Source organism: Mobula hypostoma, chromosome 5, assembly GCF_963921235.1.
Source record: "Mobula hypostoma chromosome 5, sMobHyp1.1, whole genome shotgun sequence".
Lineage (NCBI taxonomy): Eukaryota > Metazoa > Chordata > Chondrichthyes > Myliobatiformes > Myliobatidae > Mobula > Mobula hypostoma.
This window is the reverse complement of record NC_086101.1, coordinates 182,899,997-182,923,230: the sequence shown is the minus strand read 5'-3', so window position 1 is coordinate 182,923,230 and position 23,234 is coordinate 182,899,997. Positions and strand designations below refer to the sequence as shown.

The 23,234-nt window shown below is 43.7% G+C and overlaps 1 protein-coding gene across 4 annotated transcripts in view; it reads left to right on the top strand.

The window, feature by feature from the left end:
• galntl6 (polypeptide N-acetylgalactosaminyltransferase like 6) overlaps positions 1 to 23,234 on the top strand; it is a 1,306,113-nt gene that overhangs the window by 1,159,050 nt on the left and 123,829 nt on the right. For all 4 annotated transcript variants that reach the window (XM_063047724.1, XM_063047723.1, XM_063047720.1 and 1 more), the window contains exon 10: positions 21,493 to 21,714. In XM_063047724.1, coding sequence (XP_062903794.1) covers positions 21,493 to 21,714 — 222 coding nt within the window. The remainder of the gene's footprint in view (positions 1 to 21,492; positions 21,715 to 23,234) is intronic.

The window sequence follows — 23,234 nt, the reverse complement described above, 5'->3', positions numbered from 1 at the left end:
AATTCCCAATTCAGGTCCCTGTAACTGGAGACAATTGCAAATAGGACTAGCTGAGGTAGACACCTTGGTCAGCATGGACAAGTTTGGCCAAAGGGCCTGTTTGCATGCTGTATTGCGCTAAGATTCTATGACTCTATAGTAATCAATTCACTTGTCTCTAAATTCCTGTAACCACTCCCCTCTTTCCTCCATCCTCTTTTATTTTATCTTCTCCATTCTGGAGGTCTTCCCTTACCTTCTTTTCTCCTTTGCATTGCCTCTTTCTGGTTCCCCACCTCCTTCCCTTTACTCCACTCTCCTCTCCTAAAATATTCCTTCTCCAACACCCTCCATCTTCCACCGTCTCCAATCAAACCCTTCCCATCCACCTTCCTCCTCACCTGGACTCACCTATCACCTGCCACCTTGTATTCCTCCCCTCAGCCCCACCTTCCAATTTTGGTTTCTGCCCCTTGTCCTTTTCCTCTATTTTCTACACTTGCAGACATTAGTCAGTTTGGATTGGGAACAACTTCAGCATCAGCTCAGGTGCACCACAAGGCTGTGTGCTTTGCCCCCTACTCTACTCACATTACACTTGTGACTGTGAGTTAAGCACAGCTCTAATGCCATATGTAAGTTTGCTGATGACTGTTGCTTGCCATATCAAAGGTGCTGATAACTCAGCATATAGGCGGGAGCCTCAAAATCCAGCTGAGTGGACCACGACAACAATCTCTCACTCAATGTCAGAAAGTTAACTGTAAGAAGAGGAAGCCTGAGGCCTATGAGCCAGTCCTCATCAAGGGATCAGAGGTGGAGTGGGTAAGCAACTTTAAATTGCTCAGTGCTATCATTTCAGAAGACCTGTTCTGGGCCCAGCATCTAAGTGCCATTCGAAGAAAATACGGTAGCGCCTCTACTTTCTTAGAAGTTTGCGAAGATTCAGCATGTCATCTAAAACTTCGACAAACTTCTATAGATGTGTGATGAAGAGTATACTGACAGGCCCAGTATGGAAATACCAATGCCCTTAAGTAGAAAAGCCTGCAAAAAATCATGGATACAGTCCAGTCCAACCTGGATAAAGCCCTCCTTACCATTGAGCACATCTACAAGGAATGCTGTCATAGGAAAGCAGCATCCATCATCAAGGATCCCCAACATCCAGGCCATGCTGTCTTCTCACTGCTGCCATCAGATAGCAGGTACAAGAGCCTCAGGACTTGCACCATCAGATTCAGGAATAGTTACTACCCCTCAACCATTAGGCTCTTGAACCATCTTCATCTCATCTTCACTTACCTCAATATTGAGCTAATTCCACAACCTATGGACTCACTTTCAAGGACTCTTCATCTCATGTTCTTGATAATTATTGCTTATTTATTTATTTGTTTGTTTATTTATTATTTTGCTGATATTTTGTATTTGCAGATTGTTGTCTTTTGCACATTGGCTGTTTGTCCATCTTGTTGTGTGCAGTTTTTTATTTATTCTATTGTGTTTCTTTGTATTTACTGTGAACGCCCACAAGAAAATGAATCTCAGGGTGGTATATGGTGACATTAATGTACCTTTATAATAAATTTATTTTGAATTATGAACTTTGTTGAAGCGTCTCAGCCCAAAATGTCATCTGTTGATTCCACTCTACAGATGCTGCCTGATTTGTTGAGTCCCTCCAGCATTTTGTGGGTGTTGCACCTGTATACCCTATTGCTTCCACTTGCCAGTATATAACCTTTATTATACAACAGTAGTCCCATCAGACTGTTGGTTCGTGCTCAGATATGATATTTTCCTCTTTAAAACTGGACCTATTGAATTCCGATGGTTCAATATGTTGCCTTATTTATTATCGTTGGTGATGTTTCCATTTGTGATGTGCTGCCCATTTCCTTTCCTCCCCTATCTTCTTCAGTCAAACTAAAGTGAATCTTCCCCCGGCAGTACCTTTCAATTCTCAAGCAGATATCAAGTCAAATTTCCCTCAGCAAAAATGATGGAAGTGTTTCCTCTGCTGGTGTTGACTACCTTACCTGCTCTCCTCGTTCTTTACCACAGCCTTGCCCTTTACTTATAGGATGCTATGGCACCTGGACTATCCAAATGCACTATCTCCATCTGTCGGATGAGATGTCACAGAAAATGCCAGCAGTTATTGTCCTTTTGTTTACTGACTGCTTTACCGAGGCGACCAGATGTGTAGACTGAGTCCATGGAGAGGAGGCTGGCTTCTGTGATATGCTGAGCTGTGTCCACAATTCTCTTTGGTTTCTTGTGATCATGGGCAGAGCAGTTGCCCATGATGTCTTGGGCACACTCGCTATAATTTTATGTGTTGTACTGTACTGCTGCTGCAAAAAGAAAATGTCATGATATATGTGAGTGATGATAAACCTGATTCTGATTGTGGACTGAGAGTGGGAAGGGGGCAGGGAGAGGGGAATCATGGTTGGGAAAAAGGGAAGGGAGAGGGGAGGGAGCAGGAAGCACCAGAGAGACATTCTGTAATGATCACTAAACCAATTGCTTGGAATCAAATGACCTTGCCTGGTGTCACAGGGCTGGGTGTGTCTGCACCCACACCACCCCCCACTCCCACCCCCACCCCCAACCCAGGCACTCCTTCTTTGCCACCTGTCCCACACCCCTCCTGTGATACTCCACCATCGCCATTCCCAACGTCCTTTACTCCCGCTCTTACGAACTCGCTCTCTGCTTCACGTTGACAAATACAGTACTGTGCAAAGGTCTTTGGCACCCTAGCTATATATATGTGCCCCGGACTTTAGCACAGTACTGTACATTGAAGTATAGAGTAAGTGTGCCAAATCAAATCGACGAGGATATCACTTTGCTAAATGCTTAGAGCAGTTTCTGTTTTTAATCTCAGAGGATATGTGTAATGTATCCGTAATCTTCAATAATGTGAGTGTTTTTACTGAAGTTGTGCTTTTTCTACTAAAAGACCCTCGCCCTTGCCCATAGAGTGTGCCCTAGAAGATTGCATGGTGCTGACAAAATGTACCATCTTTTCTTAAGCAGTTTTGTCTCTGTGCAACTTTCCTTTGACCCCTAAGATGTAATTGAGTATAAACTGCAAGACATTAATTCAGCATTACCATTCACATCACTCAACCCTGAAATTCTGCATTATATAGATGACATTTTTCATGTCCATAACATGAATGGTGTTCAATGGAGCGTGGCTGTACTAATTTTTTGGCACCTTCAATCCCTGTGCTCTGCCAGATATTCATCATTACATCAGGAATACAACTCGTGGCCTTTTCTTTACATGACAACTCTGATTTGCAATAGTTAGTGACGGAATCCACTGTCATAAAGTGATAACGTAAGTCTCTGAGCAGTGTGGAGTTTGTTGATTAGCAGTTACTTTTGAATTCAAAGGAGATAAGAAGATAGAAATTGAATTTCACCTTCGTATGGTGCACTACAAATGTCAACCTCATAGAACGTAGAACATAGAGAAGTACAGCACAGTACAAGAGAAAATCTGCAGGCACTAGAAAAAAGAGCAACACAAATTTTATACATCCCACCGAAGGGTTTTGGCCCGAAACATCATCTGTACTTTTTTCCATAGATGCTGCCTGGCCTACGGAGTTCCTCCAGCATTTTGTGTGTGTTGCTAGGGCGCAGTATAAGCCTTTCAGCACACAATGTTGTACTTACTATCCATTACGCTATTGGTCTTTAGGGCAGCAATGAAGGTCCTTCTTTGCAGTATAGAAGGATACTTCAATGTTGTCTCCATAACAGTTTTATTCAGCCCTGAACTGAAGCCCAAAACCTGGAGGGCTGGTGGGTCACTCCTAGTCTAACCTCTACCCTGTTTGGCATGGGCGACCCTACCAAAAGCCAATGCACAAGGCCCTGACTCCAGCTAGCATAGCTCGCTGGGTCATTGAGGCACACAAGCCTCCAAACCACAACAAGGTTATGGTCCTCTTGGAGGCCACATTTTTGTACTGACCTTATAATTTACTCTAAGATCAATCTAACACTTCAGTACTCCATTTTTCATTCATCCATGTGCCTATCTAAGAGTTTCTTATATCTCCCTGATGCATCTGGCTCTACCACCTCCCAAGGCAATACGTTCCACACACCTACCACTCTCTGTAAAATATTTCTATGTCTGATATCCCTCCTAGATTTTCCTCTAATCGTCTTAAAATTATGCCCTCTTGTATTAGTCATTGCCGCTCTGGGATAAGGGTGCAGGTCGTCCACTCTGTCAATGCCTGTCTTCATCTTGTACATCTCTATCAAGTCTCCTCTCATCCTCCGTCACTCCAAAGAGAAAAGCCCAAGCTTGCTCAACTTTTCTTCATAAGATATGCTTTCTAAAGCACGCAATGTCCAAGTACACCATCTTGCAAGTAAATTCATGCAAAAAAATCATTAAAAGAATTTCTGAGGCTTTTTGTCTTGCGGGTGGCATGGCAGCATAGTGGTTAGCACAACACTTTACAGTACAAGCAACATGGGTTCAATTCCCACCACTGCCTGACAGGAGTTTGTACATTCTCCCCGTGACCACATAGATTTCCTCCCACAGTCCAAAGATGTACCAATTATAAGCTTCAGTGGTCGTTGTAAATTGTCCTGTGATTAGACCAGGGTAAAATCAGGGCATTGCTGGGCAGCATGGCTCAAAGGGCCAGCAGGCCTATTCTGCACTGTATCTCAATAAATAAATAGATACATGTAGGATCATGTATCAAGATGAGACTCATGGATTTCTGTCAAGAGTTACAGGCAGGGCTTACAACTGCTGTGACATTACCACAGCTCCGTTGAGTCAGAGCTCCATGAGACCATAAGACATAGGAGCAGAATTAGGCCACTCAGCCCATTGAGTCTGGTCTGCCATCCCATCATGGCTGATACCGGATCCCACTAAACCCCATGCGCCTGCCTTCTCGCCATATCCTTTGATGCTCATTCCAATCAGGGAACGGTCCACCTCCGCCACAGTCTGTGACAGAGCATTCCACAGATTCACTACTCTCTGTCTAAAATAAAAATCCTGCTTACCCCTGTTCTAAAAGGTTGCACCTCAATTTTGAGGCTGTGTCCTCTAGTTCTGGAAACCCCCACCATAGGAAACATCCTTTCCACATCCACCCTATCTAGTCCTTTCAACATTCATAGGTTTCAGTGAGATCCCCCCTGCATTCTTCTAAATTCCAGTGAGTACAGGCCCAAAGCTGCCAAATGTTCTTCATGTGTTAACCACTTCATTCCCAGAATCATCCATGTGAACTGCCACTGGACTCTCTCCAATGACAACACATTCCTTCTGAGATATGGGGCCCAAAACTGGTATCTCCTTAGAGCAAGGGGTTTAGATGGGGTGAAGTTTGTTTAGGTGTGTTCAGAAGGTTTCCTGACGCAATATGTAGATAAACCAACTAGAGGAGACATATACTTGATCTGGTATTGGGAAATGAACCTGGCCAGGTGTCATATCTCTCGGTGGAAAAGCATTTTGGGGGTAGTGATCATAACTCTATCTCCTTAACCATAGCGCTGGAGAGAGAGAGCAGCAGACAATTTGGGAAAACATTTAATTGGGGTAGGGGGAAATATGATGCTATTAGGCAGGAACTTGGAAGCAGATGTTTTCAGGGAAATGCACAGCAGAAAGGTGGCAAATGTCCAGGGAACATTTGCATGGATTCTGCATAGTTATGTTCCATTGAGGCAGGGAAAGGATAGCAGGGTAAAGGAACCATGGTGTACAAAGGTAGAAAATCTAGTTAAGAAGAAAAGATAAGCTTACGAAAGGTTCAAGAAACTAAGTACTGATAGAGTTCTAGAAAATTATAAGGTTGCCATGAAGGAGCTTAAGAATGAAATTAGGAGAGCTAGAAAGGGACATGAGAAGGGCTTGGCAAACAGGATTAAGGAAAACCCTCAAGGCATTCTCCAAATATGTGAAGAGCAAAAGGACGAGCCATGTGAGAATAGGACCAATCAGGTGCGATAGTGGAAACGTGTGCATGGAGTCGGAGCAGGTAGCAGAGGTACTTAATGAATACTTTGCTTCAGTATTCACCAGGGATAAGGATCTTGGCAATTGTGGGGATGACTTACAGCAGACTGAAATGCTTGAGCATATAGACATTAAGAGAGAGGATGTGCTGGAGATTTTGAAAAGCATTAAGTTAGATAAGTTGCCGGGACCAGACAAGCTATACCCCAGGCTAATGTGGGAAGTGAGGGAAGACATTGCTGAGTCTTTGGCGATGATCTTTGCATCATCAATAGGGACGGGAGAAGTACCAGAGGACTGGAAGGTTACAAGTGTCATTCCCTTGTTCAAGAAAGGGAGTAGAGATAACCCAGGAAATTATAGACCAGTGAGTCTTACTTCAGTGATGGGCAAGTTGTTGGAGAAAATCCTGAGAGGCAGGATTTATGAGTTTTTGGAGAGGCGTAATCTGATTATGAATAATCAGCATGGCTTTGTTAAGGGCAGGTCATGCCTTACGAGCCTGATTGAATTTTTTGAGGATGTAACAAAACACATTGAAGAAGGTTGAGCAGTGGATGTAGTGTATATGGATTTCAGCAAGACATTTGATAAGGTTCCCCATACGAGGCTCCTTCAGAAAGTAAGGAGGCACCGGATCCAAGGAGACCTTGCTTTGTGGATTCAGAATGGAGGACGGTGACCAGTGGTGTTCCGCTGGGATCTATCCTGGAGATCCGTCCTCTTTGTGATTTCTATAAATGACCTGGATGAAGAAGTCGAAGGGTAGGTTAGTAAGTTTGCTGATGACGCAAAAGTTGGGGGGTGTTGTGGATAGTCTGGAGGGTTGACGGCAGTTACAGAAGGACATCGATAGGATGCAGAACTGGGCTGAGGAGCGGCAGATGGAATTCCACCCAGGTGAGTGTGAAGTGGATCTTTTTTGTAGGTCAAATCTGAAGATAGAATATAGTATTAATGGTAAGACTCTTGGCAGTGTGGAGGATCAGAGTGATCTTGGGAACTGTGTCCATTGGACAATCAAAGCTGCTGAGCAGGTTGACGGTGTTCTTAAGAAGGTATATGGTGTGTTGGCATTCATCAACCGTGAGATTCAGTTCAAGAGCCGCGAGTTTGGTCAGACCCCACTTGGAGTACTGTGTTCAGTTCGGGTTACCTCAGTACGGGAAGGATGTGGATACTATAGAGAAAGTGCAAAGGAGATTTACGAGGATGTTGCCTGGATTGGAGAGCATTCCTTATAAGAATAGGTTGAGTGAACTTGGCCTTTTCTCCTTGGAGCGACGGAGGATAAGAGGTGACCCGAAAGAGGCGAATAAGATGATGAGGGGCATTGATCGTGCAGATAGCCAGAGGCTTTTTTCCCAGGGCTGAAAATGTTAACACAAGGGGGCATAGTCTTAAAGTGCGTGGAAGTAGGCACAGAGGGGATGTCAGCGGTAAGTTTTTCACACAGAATGGTGGGTGTGTGGAATGCACTGCCAGCGATGGTGGTGGAGGCGGATACAATAGGGTCTTTTAAGAGACTCTTAGATAAGTACATGGAGCTTGGTAAAATAGAAAGCTATGTGATAGAGTAACTCTAAAGTAGTTTACATGGTCCACATAAACTTGTCGGCCAAAGGGTCTGTAGTGTGCTGTAGATTTCTATGGCATAAAACTGATGACTATACTCCAAGTGCAGCCTGACTAGCATCTTCGAAAGCTTCAGCATTATCTCCTTGCTTTTATATTCTGTTCCCCTTGAAATAAATGCCAACATTGCATTTGCCTTCTTTACCTCAGACTCAGCCTGTAAATTAACCTTCTGGGAGTCTTACATGAGGACTCCTCAGTCCCTCTGCACCTCTGATGTTTGAACCTTCTCCCCATTTGGATAATAGTCCGCATTATTGTTCCTTTCACCAAAATGCATTATCATACATTTCCCAACCCTGTATTCCATCTGCCACCTTTTTGCCCATTCTTCCAATTTGTCTAAGTCCTGCTGTAATCGCATTGCTTCCTCAGCACTACCTAACCCTCCACTTATCTTTGTATCATCTGCAAACTTTGCCACAAAGCCCTCAATTCCATTATCCAAATCACTGACAAACAATGTGAAAAGTAGCCGTCCCAGTACTGACCCCTGAGGAACTCCACTAGTGTTCAATCAGCTGATCAGACAATCAGAAAAGGCCCCCTTTTATCCCACTCACTGCCTCCTGTCTGTCAGCCATTCCTCTGTCCATGCCAGTATCTTTCCTGTAATGCCACAGGATTTTATCTTGTTAAGCAGCCTCATGTGTGGCACCTTATCAAAGAGTGGAGTGACATTTGCAATCTTCCACTCCTCTGAGACCATACCAGAATCCTGACGAAGGGTCTCGGCCTGAAACGTCGACTGCACCTCTTCCTATAGATGCTGCTTGGCCTGCTGCGTTCACCAGCAACTTTGATGTATGTTCCATACCAGAATCAAGTGATTCTTGAAAGATCATGACTAATGCATCCATTATTTCTTAAGCAACCTCTCTCAGGACTCTGGGATGCAGTCCTTCTGGCCCAGGTGACTTATCCATCTTAAGACCTTTCAGTTTGCCTAGGACTTTTTCCTTTGTAATAGCAATGGCACTCACTCCTGCTCCCTGACACTCACAGACCTCTGGCACACTGCTAGTATCTTCCACAGTGAATACTGATGCAAAGTACTTATTATATTCATCTGCTATCTCTTTGTCCCCCATTACTACCTCACCAGCATCATTTTCCAGTGGTCCAGTATCAACTCTCACCTCTGTTTTACTGTTTATATAACTGAAAAACTTTTGGTATCCTGTTTTATATTATTGGTTAGTCTGCTCTCATATTTCACCTTTTCCCTTTTGTTGCCTTTTGTTGGATTTAAAAGCTTCCCAATCATCCAACTTCCCATTCAATTTTGCTATCTTATATGCCCTTTCCTTGGCTTTTATGCCGTCCTTAACTTCAATTGTCAGTCAGATTGCCTAGCCCTGCCCTTTGAGAACTTCTTCCATGAGACATATCTATCCTGCGTCTTGTGAACTATTCACAGGAACTTCAGCCATCTTTGCTCTGCCGTCACCCTTGCCGGTATCCTCCTCCAATCCACCTGGGCAAGCTCCTCCCTCATGCCTCTGTAATTCCCTTTATTCCATTGTGATACTGATACATGTGACTTATGCTTCCCTCTCTCAAATTGCAGTATGAATTCAATCATATTATGATCACAGCCTCCTAAGGATTCCTTTACATTAAGCTCCTTAATAAGATCTGGGTTATTACACAACACCCAATCTAAGATAACCTTTCCCCTAGTAGGCTCAAGCACAAGCTGCTCTAAAAAGCCATTTCGTGGGTAAACTCCCTCTCTTGCGATCCAACTTGAACCAGATTTTCCCAATCCCCTTCCATATTGAAGTACCCCATTTTTATTCTGTCATTACCCTTGTCACATGCTTTTTCCACCTCCCTTTGCAATCGAAGAGCACCTCGTCCTGGGGGAGAAGTGTCTGCCAAGGAGATGACAGAAAACATTGGGTAGAGGAGGTGCAATAGTTTCCATTGTGTAGGAAACAATCACATGATAGGTTCTAGCCCAAACAATCTACATGGAGTAAATCTATGTCATTCTGAGAGGGACAGTGATCAAAGATGGAATCGATTTGACCAGAAGTGGTGAGGAGTAGATGGAACAAGCCACCACAGGGTGCCATAGAGGGAAGTGCAATTACAACATTAAAGAGATTTCAACAGGTATATGGAGAAAAAGGTTTATAGGACATAAGATAAACACAGGGAAATGGGATTCCAACATATAGATAGTTTGGTCAGCTTTGGACTACTGAGCCAAAGGACCTGTTTCTGTGCTGTGTAGCTCGATGGTTCTAAGGCTGTGAACAGTGAAGCGGGGACAATAAACTCATTCTCTATTGACAACAGAGGATAGCAGATCAAAGTTCAAAATCAATGCACAGTGTATGCCACCCATATACCATTGAGATTCATTCTCTTGCAGGCATTCACAGTAGAACAAAGAAATACAATATAATCAGTGAAAAACTACATACAAATGAAGACTGACAAACAACCAATGTGTAAAATAAGGTAAACTGCAAATAAATGTAAATAATGCTGAGAACATGAGTTGTAAAGAGTCCTTGAATGTGAGTCTGTAGGTCATAGAATTAGTTCCAAATTGTGGTGAATGAAGTGATCCACACTGGTTCAGGAGCCTGATGGTTGCAGAGTAATAATTGTTCCTGAACCTGGTGGTGTGGGACCTAAAGCTTTTGTACCTCCTGCCCAGTATCATTAACAAGAAGAGGACATGGCCTGAATGGTGAGGGTCTTTGGTCATGAATGTCGCTTGCTTGTGGCAGCACTCCATGTAAATTTACTCAGTTATGGTAAGGACTTTGATTGTGGTGAACTGGGCTTGTCCACCACTTTCCATAGCCTTTTTTGTTCCTGGGCATTGATGTTTCCACACCTGACCATGATGCAACCAGTTAAGATACTCTCCATTATAGAAGTTTGTCAATGTTTTTGATGACGTGCCAAACCTACCCAATCCTCGAAGGAAGTAGAGGTAATGTTTATATGCTAATTCTGTTCTGATGTCCACTACATGTCATAGGGTCGTGGATCACTGCAGTACAGAAACAGACCCTTCAGCCCATCAAGTCCATGCTGATTGTGATCTTCTGCTAGTACCATCTACCTGCATCCAGACCATACCTCTACAAACCCATAAGACAATAAAACCATAAGATCTAGGAGTAGAATTAGGCCGTTTGGTGCATCAAGTCTGCTCGCCGTTCTATCATAGATGAGTTAATATCCCTCTCATCTCCATTCTCCTGCTTTCTCCCCACAACCTTTGATGTCCTGACCAATCAAGAACCTGTCAACCTCCTTGGGTGGTGGAGTAGAGATACGTCTCTACCACAGGAGGTGTAAAGCGCTCCCTCCCTCAGGCTAGCCTGCAGGTCACTTCTGGGCAAGGTGCAGCACCTCGATCAGGGTCACCTGATGCCATGGGAGCAGGTGGTAGATGGTCGCATGAGCAATTGGTGCATATCACAAGTCCTGGTTATGCAACCACTGACACCAATCAGACAATCTCTGAAGAGCATTGATACTGGCTTTGGTCACCCATCTTGTAAAGACACTGTACAGAAGAAAGCAACCACTTCTATTGAAAAATCTGCCAAGGACAATCATGGTCATCATAAAAACATGATTATCCACATCATACGACACAGCACAAAACGAACAAATGATCAACCTCTGCTTTAAATATTCCTGATGAGCTGACCTCCACAGCCCGCTGTGGCAATGAATTCCACAGATTCACCACACTCTCATCAAAATTCCTCTCATCTCTGTTCCAAAGGAACATCCTCATACTCTGAGGTTTGTGCCCTCTGGTCCTAGACTCCTCCACTATAGGAAACATCCTCTCCATATTCACTCTATTTAGGCCTTTCAATATTTGATAGGTTCCAATAATATTCCCCCTCGTTCTTCTAAACTCCAGCAACAGGCCTAGAACCATCAAATGTTCCTCATACACTCCTCCAACCATGAACCTATCCAAACTTCTCTTAAATGTTACAATGAGCCTGCAACTACCAATTCCCCTAACAGCTCATTCTATTCTTGTACCACCCTCTAGGATGTGTTCCGACATTTCTATGGGTGAATAGTAATATAACTTTAAAAGCTCCAATGTCCATTGGCGGTGGAGGAAATGTGTGACGCCTGACTCATGACATCATTAATCTGACCTCTGACCCTGGAGTAATGTCCGCCATGCTGATAAAGTCCCTGACCACTTTCCCATTAGATGCATCTTCACACGGAAGTGATCAACTACTCACAATCTATCCTGGGCAAATCTATTTTTATGCACTAAAATAATGCATTAATGTTCCATTTTCTACGCTGAAATAAAGGAAGAATGAAACATTAGCGATGAATCTTTTAAATCTTTAAGCCCAATGAATTATCTTAAACAGTCTTATTGTTTAGTGAAAAGCAATAAAATTGGCAGACATTTCTGACAAAGTACTTTAATTTAATCATTGTGATGAATAATGCAGTTATGCCACATTTTGTGAATATTTTCATATTAAAAATCAGGGACTTCTTTTGTGGGTGTATGTTAAAAATGTGCCTAGTTATTGCTGAAGAAATTAGTGTAGAATTGACATATTAATTTGGTCTAATTATGCGGTTATCCTGACTTACTCACAATGACCACTTGTGCCTCTGTTAATAATAGAGAAAAAGTACAGGTCATTTCACTACCAGCTGAGAGCTTCTGACCTGCATAATGCTACAGAAACCCTTCTGAAAAACCTGTGGCTAGCAGGAAGGTGGGACTTTCCAATTAAGCTCTCCCCAGTTGGAAGCTAACCTCCCCGTCTATCTGGTTGGCTGTCAAAGGTGAAGATGGCGATCTTGGCTTTTGAGGAAGTATGTTAATTGAGTGCATGGCAGCAGAACATGCTTTTTAATCAGTGAGAGTCCCCACGGCTTGAAAGGCTCATTTAGCTAACCCAGTATGATGTATGTATAAAAACCTAAAAAAAATCTGCCATCAAGAATATTTCGTTCATCTGGAGCAAAGTTTTTTTCATCTTTATTGTGAGCATATGGAACATAGAACAGTACAGCACAGTACAGGACCTTTGACCCACGATGCCATGCTGACGTTGTAACCTACTCCACAACCAACCTAACACTTCCCTCCTACACAGCCATGATTTATGAACACAGAAGGTCAAACTTGCATTTATACAACATCAGGGTATCGGGGCCCAAGGCAAGGGACAGGCTTGTTCAGCTGGCTACTCTGCTCTGCGCTGAACTCAGGGTCTGTGGACTGGACTGTCTTTGTGGACTTCAGTTCAGAATACCATTTGCTTGCATTTGTACTTTGCATGATTTTTTTTTCTCTCTCTCTGCACATTGGGTGTTTGATGGTGTTTTTTTTAATGAGTTCTTTTGGGCTTCTTCGTTTTGTGGCTACCTGTGAGGAAATGAATCTCAAGGTTATATAATGCATATATTCTTTGATCATAAATGCACTTTGACCTTTGAACTTTGAACACCTGTGGTGATATCGGATAACCAGAGTCTATGGAGAAGGAAATATATACTACTGTGCAAAAGTTTTAGGCACATGTAATCAAATTCTGTAAAATGGAGATGCTTTCAAAAATGATTAAATGGAATGTTTCTAAATATCAAAAAGATACTCTAAAGTGCAGAAAAACAAATAAAAAAATATAAATCAGAACAATATTTGGTGTAACCACCCTTTGCCTTTAAAACAGCATGAATTCTCTTTGGCACACTGTGGTGCCATTTTATATGAAAATTGGCTGGTAGGTTGTTCCGAGCATCTTGGAGAACTTCCCACAGTTCTTCTTCAGACCTTGGCTGTCTTGCTTGCTTCAGTCTCTCCAATTAATCCCAGAGAGCCTTGATGATATTGAGATCAGGGCTCTGAAACCATGTACAAAAACTTTTGCTCCCAGCAGAACACAGTACTGTAGATAATATGTCAGAACCACTCTGATTGAAGATGTAATATAAAAGGGCTTTAAGATGGGAGAGAAAATGAGCCAAAATGGGAATTTAAGTCCTGAAGAAGGGTCTCGGCCTAAAACAAGGACTGTTTATTCTTTTCCATAGATTCTGCCTGACCTGTTGAGTTCTTCCAGCATTTTGTGTGTGTTGCAAGGGAATTTAAATAACAATACTTTTTAAACCATTCACCAAGCTTTCACAACACTTACATGACCGTTGAAAGTTTTCTGACTGGTTGCATCATAGTCTGGAACAGCAATTCAAATATTCAGGAATGTAAGAAGCTACAGAAAGCAGAGGACTCTTTCTCACAGGCAAATTGCTTCCAGCATCAGTAGATCCCCAAGGCAAAAAGGTAACATACAGTACAGTGCAAAAGTCTTAAGCACATATACCTCGTTAAGGTGCCTAAAACTTTCGCACAATACTGTGTTTGTCAACGTGGAGCGGAGAGAGAGTTTGTGCATCTGGTGGGAGCAAAGGATGTTTGGAATGGTGAGGGTGGAGCGCTGCTGGAGGGGTGTGGGATAGGTGGCAGAGAAGGAGTGCAGGGGCAGGGGCAGCACAGCTGTAGACACGTCCAGCCCTGAGACACCAGGCAAGGTCATTTGATTCCAAACAACTTGTTTATTGATCATGACAGAATGCCTCTCTGGTGCTTCCTGCTCCCTCCCCTCTCTCTTCCTCTTTTCTCAACCATGATTCCCCTCTCCCTCATGAGGAAATCTGCAGATGCTAGAATTTCAAGCAACACACATAAAAAAATGCTGGTGAACGCAGCAGGCCAGGCAGTACTGTGGATAATATTGGCCTGCTGCGTTCACCAGCATTTTTTATGTGTGTTTCCCTCTCCCTGCCCCCTTTCCACTCTCAGTCCCCAATAGAGACCCATAACAGAATCAGATTTATCATCACTCACATATGTCATGAAACTTGTTTTTTTCCCAGGAGCAGCAGTACAGTGCGATACATAAAATTACTACAGTGCTGTGCAAAAGGTTTAAGCAGCCTAACAATATATATGTGCCTAAGATTTTGCAAGGGACTGCAGATCATCAGAGGTTCCCGCCATCCAGGCCATGTAGTTTTCTTACAGCTATTATCAGACAGGGGGTACAGAAGCCTGAAGTTCCACACCACCAGGCTCAAGAAGGGCTACTTCCCTTCAACCTGGTGGTTTGAACCAACTAGCACAACCCTAATCACTACAGCTTAGCAATGCTATGGCAACTGGGATCACTTGGCACTAAAATTGACTTTTTTTTGTTCTAATTGTATTCCTTCTTGTAAGAATGCTATTTAATATGTGTTTTTTTTCCCTGTGAATGCTACATTTCTGATTTTACATGCCTTGATGCAGCGGCAAATGAGTTTTTCATTGCACCTGTGCATACATGGAACTGTGCACATGACAATCAGCTCAATGTTGACTTTGATTTTGACCCTAACTCCACAGCTTTAGATTGGCTTCTTTTCTGGTCATTAGAGGACTGTGGCTCCCCACCAGAAATAATTACTTGCATTGTTAAGTACAAGTCTTCAATTTGTGTAAGCATCATTAAGGTACTAAGGCATTAATTTCGTCCAACTCCAAAGGAGTTTGCTGGCAAATATCAGTAACCATGCAGCTCAAGGTAAAGAGAAGAAAATCTTCCAATACTGTGCCAGAATCAGAATCTGGTTTATTATCGGAAATGTATGTCAAGAAATTGGTTGCTTTTAATTTGGTAGTAGATGCAAAATATAAAATTAACTGTGTTATAAAACTAAATGAATAGTGTAAAAAGCAAGTAATGAGATACAGCGCGGTACAGGCCCTCTGATCCAAAGAGCCACACCGAATAGCAACTTACCTTTTCAACCCTAGACAAATCACAGAACAATTTACAATGATAGTTTCACCAGAGCATCGGTGGGAATTAGTGTATTTTGTGACATGACAAATCTCCTTAAGCTTCTATGAAATTAGAAGCCTGGATATACCTCATGGCAAATCCCAGGAGCAATTAGCTGTGGTATCTGAGCTATCCTGCACTAATTATTGGCTATCAGGGACCCTGCTGCTCAGTCTGCAGTTCTTCTACTAAAATTGTATTTCTTTATGTTACTGTAAGTGCGCACAAGAAAATGAATCTCAAGGTAGTATACAGTAACACATAGGCACTTTGATAATAAATTCACTTCGAACTTTGAACTATGTCTACCAGCCTTACATCCCATCTTGCTGATATCAGCTTTAAACCTGTGATCATTATGTCACATGGACTGCAGAGAGAGGGGCACGCGCGGACAAGGGTAGAACCTCTAACTGAACGTGTATTGAGTGCGAGGGCAGCTGCCTTGCATTAAAGTTTAAACGGGTTGTAATTGGATATAAATTATTCAGCACAAAGATAATGGGCTTTGACTTTCTCTAATTTTGTGGGAGTATCAATACGGTCACCATCGTTGACAAAGGAATTGTACATATATTTTGTATATCTGTTTGACAGGAGCTAACAGGGATCAGGATTATTGAGATGCAGGGGCTATTAACACTGTGTGGTGACGGGAAATCCAAAGCAACACATACAAAATGCTGGAGGAACTCAGCAGGTCAGGCCGTATCCATGGGTTATTAAACAGTCAATGTTTCAGTCCAAGACCCTTCTTCAGGACTGAAAAGGAAGGAGGAGGCCGGCAAAATAAAAAGCTTGGGGAGGGGAAGGAGGATAGCTAGAAGGTGCTACTGTAGACAAAGCCAAATGGGTAGGAAAGGTAAAGGGCTGGAGAGGAAGGAATCTTATAGGAGAGGAGAGGGGACCATAGAAAATCTCTACATGGAAAACATTCTAATTAGCTGCATCACCATCTGTTGAGGGGGGGTGGTTGTCACTGCACAGGATCAAAATAAGCTGCAGAAAGTTGTAAGCTCAGTCAGGTTCATCATGGGCACCAGCTTCCCCAGCGACCAGCATCCAGGACGTCTTCAAGGAGCAAAGCCTCACAAAGGCGGCATCCATCATTAAGGGCCCCCATCACCCAGGCCATGCCGTCTTCTCAATGCTACTATCAGGGAGGAGGTACAGAAGCCCGAGGGCACAAACTCAGCGATTCAGGAACAACTTCTTCCCTCTGCATTAAATTCCTGAATGGTCATTGAACCCATGAACATTACCTTTTTTCTCTTTTTGCGCTACTTATTTCATTTAATTTACAGTATTTAGTTATTTATTTATAGCAATAGTAATAGATGTGGTAATCCTGAATCAAGTCAAGTCAAGTTAAGCCACTTTATTGTCATTTATTGTAACATCAGGAAGGAAGAATATGAGAAGCTGGAGAAATACCAGGGCTTGAGAGAGCAGATAGAAAGGATGTGGAAGGTTAAAGCCAGAGTAATCCCGGTGGTGATAGGTGCACTTGGAGCTGTGACACCTGGACTGGGAGAGTGTTTCCAACAAATCCTGGGAACATCATCTGAGATCTTGGTCCAGAAAAGTGCACTACTAGGAACTGCAAGGATACCACACTGAACCCTCACGCTCCTGGGCCTCTGGTAGAGGACCCGAAATTGTGGGGAAAATACACATACACAACCACCCGTAAGGGGTGAGAAAAAAAAAGTAAATATACTTGTTACAGTAACTTACAGCTTTTTATTTTATATACTGGAAGGTAGAGTTCTGCTTCTTCATAACAAAAAATTTCACAACATATGCCTGTGATATGAAACCTGATTCTGATTCTGAGAAAGGGAAGGAGGGCAAACAGCAGGAGAAACTAAATGGTCTGAATAGCATCCGAGGGGTTGCGGGGAGAATACGTCGATGTTTCAGAGCGATGCCCCACATCAGGGCTGGATTGAACAGTTTGGTCAGCATGGACCAGTTAGGCCGAAGGCCCTGTTTCTGTGTTGTATGTCTCTATGATGGCGACGCACAAACTGCTGAAGGAACTCAGCAGGTCAGGCAGCATCTATGGAGATGTTTTGGGCCAAGACTCTTCATCAGGACTGGAAGGGAAGGGGCAGAAGCCAGAATAAGCAAGTGGTGGAAACAGGAAGGAGTACAAGATAGCAAGTGATGGGTGAGACCAGGTGAGGGGGAAGCAGAGTGGATGGGGGGGTGGGGAGGATGACGCTAGCCTGGCAAAGGGCTGAAGAAGAAGCAATATGATTGGAGAGGACAGGCAACAATTCTCCATTATGCTTACTCCATTTTCAATTCCCCTTTTGGTTACCCTCTCCCTCTTTCTCTTCTCCACACCTGCCCATCACCTCCTTTGTGTTCCCCTCCTCCTTCCTTTTATTCCCTGAACCACTGTGTTTGCAGTTTAACCCTAAATGGTCCTAGGCGTTCTTCATAGACATTTAGAATACCTTGACGATTTCCTTAATCCTCCTTGCCAAAGTATTCTCATGTCCCTTTCTAGTTTTTCTAAGCCCCTTCTTAAGCAGTTTCCTGGCTACCTTATAACCCTCAAGAGTCCTGTCTGATCCAACTTCCTCAATCTTAAATATGCTTCCTTCTTCCTCTAAACGTTCTACCTCTCTCGTGAACTGTGGTTTCTTCACCATACCATCCTTTTCCTGCCTCAATGGGGTAAACCTATCGAGAACCCCATGTAAGTGCTCGCTAAAACAACCTGCACATTTGCATTGTACATTTCCCTGAGAACCTCAGTTCCCATTTCCTACCTAACAGCATCATAATTAGCCCTATCCAAATTAAATACTTTCCCATACTAAAGGTCAGAGAGTTGTGGTCACTGTCTCCAAAATGACTGTCTACTGAGAGATCTGTTGCCTGACCAGGTTCATTACTAAGTACTAGGTCCAGTATGGGCTCTCCTCTAGTCAGCTTGTCCATATGGTGTGTCCAGATTCCTTCCTGGACACGCCTAACAAATTTTTCCCCATCCAAAACTTATACACTAAGGAGGTGCCAATCAATATTAGCGAAGATGAAGCCACCCATGACAACAACTCTGTTATTTTTGCCCCTTTCCAAAATCTAACACCGTTCCGCTCCTCATCCCTGTTGCTTTTGGGGAGGGGGCTGCAGAATACACCCAATAGAGTGATTGCTCTCTTCCATTTTCTGGCTTTCACCCACACTGACTCAGAGAAGATTTCTCTACGATGTCCGCTCTATCTGCGGCTGTGATACTATCTCTGATTAGCCATGCTACACCCCACCGATTTTACCTCCTTCCTGTCTCTTTTGAAATATCTAAACCCCAGAACATCCAGCAGCCATTCCTGTCCTTGTGACAGCCACGTCTCTGTAATAGTCACAATGTCGTAGTTCTATGTACTGATCCGTGCTCTATGTTCATCACCCTTGTTCCTGATACTTCTCACATTAAAGCAAATACATTTCAACCTATCCAGCTGATTGCATTCCTATCCACTGCTTCTCCATCTCTCTACGGTAGGAAACTTTGTCACATGGTGTGAGCAGAATTATCTACAGCTTAATGTGAAAAAGACTAAGGAGCTGGTGGTAGACCTGAGGAGAGCTAAGGTACCGGTGACCCCTGTTTCCATCCAGGGCGTCAGTGTGGACATGGTGGAGGATTACAAATACCTGGGGATACGAATTGACAATAAACTGGACTGGTCAAAGAACACTGAGGCTGTCTACAAGAAGGCTCAGAGCCGTCTCTATTTCCTGAGGAGACTGAGGTCCTTTAACATCTGCCGGACGATGCTGAGGATGTTCTACGAGTCTGTGGTGGCCAGTGCTATCATGTTTGCTGTTGTGTGCTGGGGCAGCAGGCTGAGGGTAGCAGACACCAACAGAAATCAACAAACTCATTCGTAAGGCCAGTGATGTTGTGGGGACGGAACTGGACTCTCTCACGGTGGTGTCTGAAAAGAGGATGCTGTCTAAGTTGCATGCCATCTTGGTCAATGTCTCCCATCCACTACATAATGTACTGGGTGGGCACAGGAGTACATTCAGCCAGAGACTGATTCCACCGAGATGCAACACAGAGCATCACAGGAAGTCATTCCTGCCTGTGGCCATCAAACTTTACAACTCCTCCCTTGGAGGGTCAGACACCCTGGCTAATAGGCTGGTCCTGGACTTATTTCATAATTTACTGGCATAATTTACATATTACTATTTAACTATTTATGGTTCTATTACTATTTATTATTTATGGTGCAACTGTAATGAAACCCAGTTTCCCCCGGGATCAATAAAGTACGACTATGACTATGACTATGACTACATGGCTTCTCTTGGTGAGACAACACCTGGAGTATTGTGTGCAGTTTTGGTCCCCTAATCTTAGGAAAGACATTCTTGCCGTAGAGGGAGTACAAAGAAGGTTCACCAGATTGATTCCTGGGATCGTAGGACTTTCATATGATGAAAGACATGATCGACTAGGCTTATACCCTCTGGAATTTAGAAGATTAAGGGGGGATCTTATTGAAACGTATAAAATTCTAAAGGGATTGGACAGGCTAGATGTAGGAAGATTGTTCCCGATATTGGGGAAGTCCAGAACGAGGGGTCACAGTTTGAGGATAAAGGGGAAGCCTTTTAGGACCAAGATGAGGAAAAACTTCTTCACACAGAGAGTGGTGAATCTGTGGAATTCTCTGCCACAGGAAACAGTTGAGGCCAGTTCATTGGCTATATTTAAGAGGCAGTTAGATATGGCCCTTGTGGCTAAAGGGATTGGGGGTATGGAGAGAAGGCAGATACAGGGTTCTGAGTTGGATGATCAGCCATGATCATATAGAATGGTGGTGCAGGCTCGAAGGGCCGAATGGCCTACTCCTGCACCTATTTTCTATATTTCTATGTTTCTACACATTGCGCCTACCTTTACACCAACTGCTCCATCATCTGATCTGTAGTCTACCGTCACTGCAGGACAAAGAGGCAGTCAGGAAAAATCTTGCAGACACTACCCACCCAGTAAACTGCCTTTTTCAAATCTCCCTTCTGGAAAGTGCTATAGGGCTATTAAAACCAAAACTTAAGCCATCTTAAGCATTTCTTCCCCCAAGCATTTATCTGATCAACCATTCTAGTTGGACCACCCAACCCTCTCTCTCTAATACTTCTGTCACTGCAATGCAGTGTTTACATTGTAAGTAAATGATGGCACTTAGGTGTTTGGGGTGGTGGGGTGAATATACATCTCTACCAAAAGAGCTGTAAAGTGATCTTTCCCTCCGCTCGCTCGTCTGCAGGCCACCCTTGGGCAAGGTGTAGTACCTGCTTAGCCCCCCACCCCCCCTCCCAATCAGGGTCACGTGAAGCCATGGGAGCAGGTGGTGGATGGTCGTATGAGCACCCGGTGCATATCACAAGTCTTGGTTATGTGACCACTGATGCCAGGCAGACAATCTCTGAAAAGTATTAATAATGGCTGGAGGCCACCCATCTTGTAAAGACGCTGCCCAGCAAAAGGAAACGGCAAACCACTTCTGCAGAGAAATTTGCTAAGAACAATCATGGTCATGGGACCATGATCATCCACGCCATACAACACGGCACATAATGATGATTTTTTTATGCACATTTTATTCCATATTCGTACTTTTAACTTTATTTTTGTATAATTACTTATTCTTTATAGTTGTTGAATATTGTTTCTGGTTACGTGTCACACCAAAACATCACAGCGAATCCTTAAAACGCATGAATGTATATTGGCGAATATCGTTGATCCTTGGTTCCCATCTCCCTGCCAGCCTAGTTTTAAACCTCCCCAAAACACCTAGCAAACCCGCCCTCAAGGCCAGGTCCCTCTCGAGTTCAGATGTAACCCGATGATTTTGCGATGTTGCCGATGGGGAACATTTTCACTGATACGCCTGTTCAAAAATGAGAATGCTTGGGCGGTAACTGGACTTTTAACCCTTTCCGTAGAACCTGAAGCGAGTGGCGGAGACGTGGATGGACGAGTATGCGGAGTACATCTACCACCGGCGGCCCGAATACCGGCACCTCTCCACCGGCGACATCACGGCTCAGAAGGTCCTGCGGAAACACCTCAAGTGCAAGGACTTCAAGTGGTTCATGACAGAAGTGGCCTGGGACCTCCCAAAGTACTACCCACCGGTGGAGCCCCCGTCCGCTGCCTGGGGAGAAGTGAGTAAAAGCAAACAGGCTGTGGGTGTGCAGAAACAGTTCCGTAGCTTATCTCACACAGGAGCTGGGCATGGACGTCATTTGCAAGACTGGTACTAACTAACCCTCCCTAACGACCCTCAGCCTAGAATCACAGTCAGAGAGCCATAGAACAATGTAGAATTCAATCCGTCAGAGTTCAGAATCCGATTTATTATCATTATCTAATGTTTTAGCGTCTATTTATTTACTCATTGTGACACAGCATGAAATAGACTCTTCCAGCCCTTTGACACCATGACGACCAGTAACCCCTGATTTAACTCTAGCCTAATCATGGGACAATTTACAATAACCAATTAACCTACTAACTGGTACATCTTTGGACTGCGGTAGTAAACCGCAGCACTCAGAAGAAACCTAAATGGTCTCAGGGAGAAGGTACAAACTCCTTACAGACAATAGCAGGACCGGAACTGAGGTCGCTGGTTCTATAAAGAATTGTGCCAGCCACTACACTACTCTGCCTCCCTGTGACATGAAATTTGTTGTTTTGCAGCAGCACTACAGTGTAAAAGCATGAAATCACAATAAATTGCAAAAATAATAAGTAGTGCAAAAAAGGGAATAATGAGGTGGTAGCTGCTGGCGTGCCTTCTTTGTGATTGTGTCAATGTGCTGGCCCCAGAACAGATCTTGCAGGATGTTGAAACTCAGGAACTTTGAGGCTGATCGGCCTTTCCAGCACTGGCCTCTCACTGAGGACCAGTGAGCGTTATCCCGACTGCCCTTTCTGAAGTCCGCAATCAATTCCCTTGTTGACGCTAGGTTGTCGTGATACCACTCAAGCAGCTGGTCTATCTCACTCCTGTACTCCCTCTTGACAGCATCTGTGATTCTATCATGGTCTTATCAGTGAATGTATCGATGACATTTGACAAGTGCTGAAGCATGCATCCATGAGTGTAGAGAGAGTAGAGCAGTTGGCTAAGTGCAACTGTGCTGGTTGTCAGCGACGTGGAGATGTTATTCCTGATCCGCGCTCTCTGGTGGTCTCCCAGTGCAGAAGTCAAAGATCCAGTCGCAGGGGGAGATTCAGAGGCACAGGTTTTAAGGCTCGGTGATTAATACAGAGAATACTGAGAATACTGTTCATGGTGCCCTCCAAGGTAGTCCCATTTGACCCATATCTCTCTAAACCTCTCCCATCCATACACTACGTTTTTTTTCTCCAGTTCTGATGAAGGGTCTCGGCCCAAAATGTTGACTGTTTACTCTTTTCCAAAGATGCAGCCTGCCCTGCTGAGTTCCTCCAGCATTTTGTGTGTGCTGCTTGGATTTCGAGCATCTGCAGATTTTCTCTTGTTTGCAATTATACTACTGATCCAAGTGTCTTTCAAATGTTGTAACCACTTTCTCTGGCAGCTCATTCCATATGCACATCACTCTCTGCATGAAGGTGTTGCCCGTCGGGTCCCTTTTAAATCTGTCACTTCTCTCCTTAACCCATGCACTCTGGTTTTTAGTTCCCCTTCCCTGGT